Raw genomic sequence first — 1,203 nt, 5'->3', positions numbered from 1 at the left:
CACCTGNGAAAGTTTGTGGCAAATGCCACCGATTATAAATGTTTACAAAAGTTATGTGGTAGAGTACGGCATCGTTTAAATTTCCAGTGACAAATGCCACCAACTTCTACTGTTACCATTATACAACAAACTACCACAGCATTGACATAACACAGACTTTAAGTTTCCATTTAAAAACCAGCCATAATACCATTGATAGAAAACAGAGAAATATGTGTTAAAGTAGTAAACGAATACCTCCATTATCAATCCCAAGTATTTGAGCATTACTTCTCAACCAGCTGACTGCAAGTTGAGCTGATTCCTTCATAACGTCTCCTAATTGGCCAGTGAGTGTCATGTGACCTCCTGCCTCACCCCCTTCAACAGAAGCCATACGACTCGCCTCAACGTAAAGTATTTCACCCCCTGTTTGTGTCCAAGCTAACCCAGCAGCCACACCCGGTCTTGTCAGTATTTGCGCCGATTCTCGATCGAATCTTTGAGGACCTGAATAGTTGAACGAGATTTAGTGGTTTTAGCTCAAAACTGTAAATTACCTTTCCAATAAGTTAATTTGCAATTGCTGTAAATACACTCACTAATTAATACATTTCAGCTGCTAAATACATTAGTATTAAAAGCTATCATATTACCACTGGTGCAGTGTCAGAATGAGGACAATAACACATGCAGCCTCAGTTTTCGTTAGTTACTGTTTTTGTATTGTTTGCTTGGAAAACAAATGATTACAAAATAGGTGAAAGAATTACCGAGTATATCTTTAAGCTCAGCTTCATCAATTGTTATTTCCACCTTGTTGTTTTTCGTATCATGGTTTGCAACCTGAAATATAAGGACAAAGAATGTATAAATATAAGCATGTATCGAAGAATGTATAATTCTCGTTTCACAAATTAGATTTTTATTTTAGGACACTTTATTTGGCAATCAACCTTAAAGTCTATACTGCGCATGACGACCAAATTGTGCAATCCATTAGAGAACCACTTTCTAAACACAGACAAGTGAGTTGGAGCAATTACCGATTACTGAATGGCAAACATTGAGCTTTCGAACATGGAACCCTATGATCAAAAATCACTAAAACCAGTCAACTAATGCTATTTCTGTGAAATGTGAGTAAATGAAAACTGACAGTGAGAGCGATTGATCTGCAGATTCCTGCCAACTTCCGATCAAGATCCCGGACTCCCGCCTCCC

At 37.9% G+C, this 1,203-nt stretch overlaps 1 protein-coding gene across 1 annotated transcript in view; it reads right to left on the bottom strand.

Annotated features, from left to right (window-relative positions):
* Positions 1-29: 29 nt before the first annotated feature.
* LOC100179713 (lon protease homolog 2, peroxisomal-like) overlaps positions 30-1,203 on the bottom strand; it is a 7,383-nt gene continuing 6,209 nt past the window's right edge. Inside the window, exons 12-14 of the mRNA XM_026837000.1 lie at positions 1,139-1,201; positions 753-825; positions 30-489 (exon numbers count right to left, since the gene is read on the bottom strand). Coding sequence (XP_026692801.1) covers positions 218-489; positions 753-825; positions 1,139-1,201 — 408 coding nt within the window. The 3' untranslated portion in view covers positions 30-217. The remainder of the gene's footprint in view (positions 490-752; positions 826-1,138; positions 1,202-1,203) is intronic.

The sequence above is a fragment of the Ciona intestinalis genome, chromosome 12 (genome assembly GCF_000224145.3).
Source record: "Ciona intestinalis chromosome 12, KH, whole genome shotgun sequence".
In the NCBI taxonomy this organism is placed as follows: Eukaryota; Metazoa; Chordata; class Ascidiacea; order Phlebobranchia; family Cionidae; genus Ciona; species Ciona intestinalis.
The sequence above is the reverse complement of the archived record's forward strand: the minus strand, read 5'-3'. Positions and strand labels throughout refer to the sequence as shown.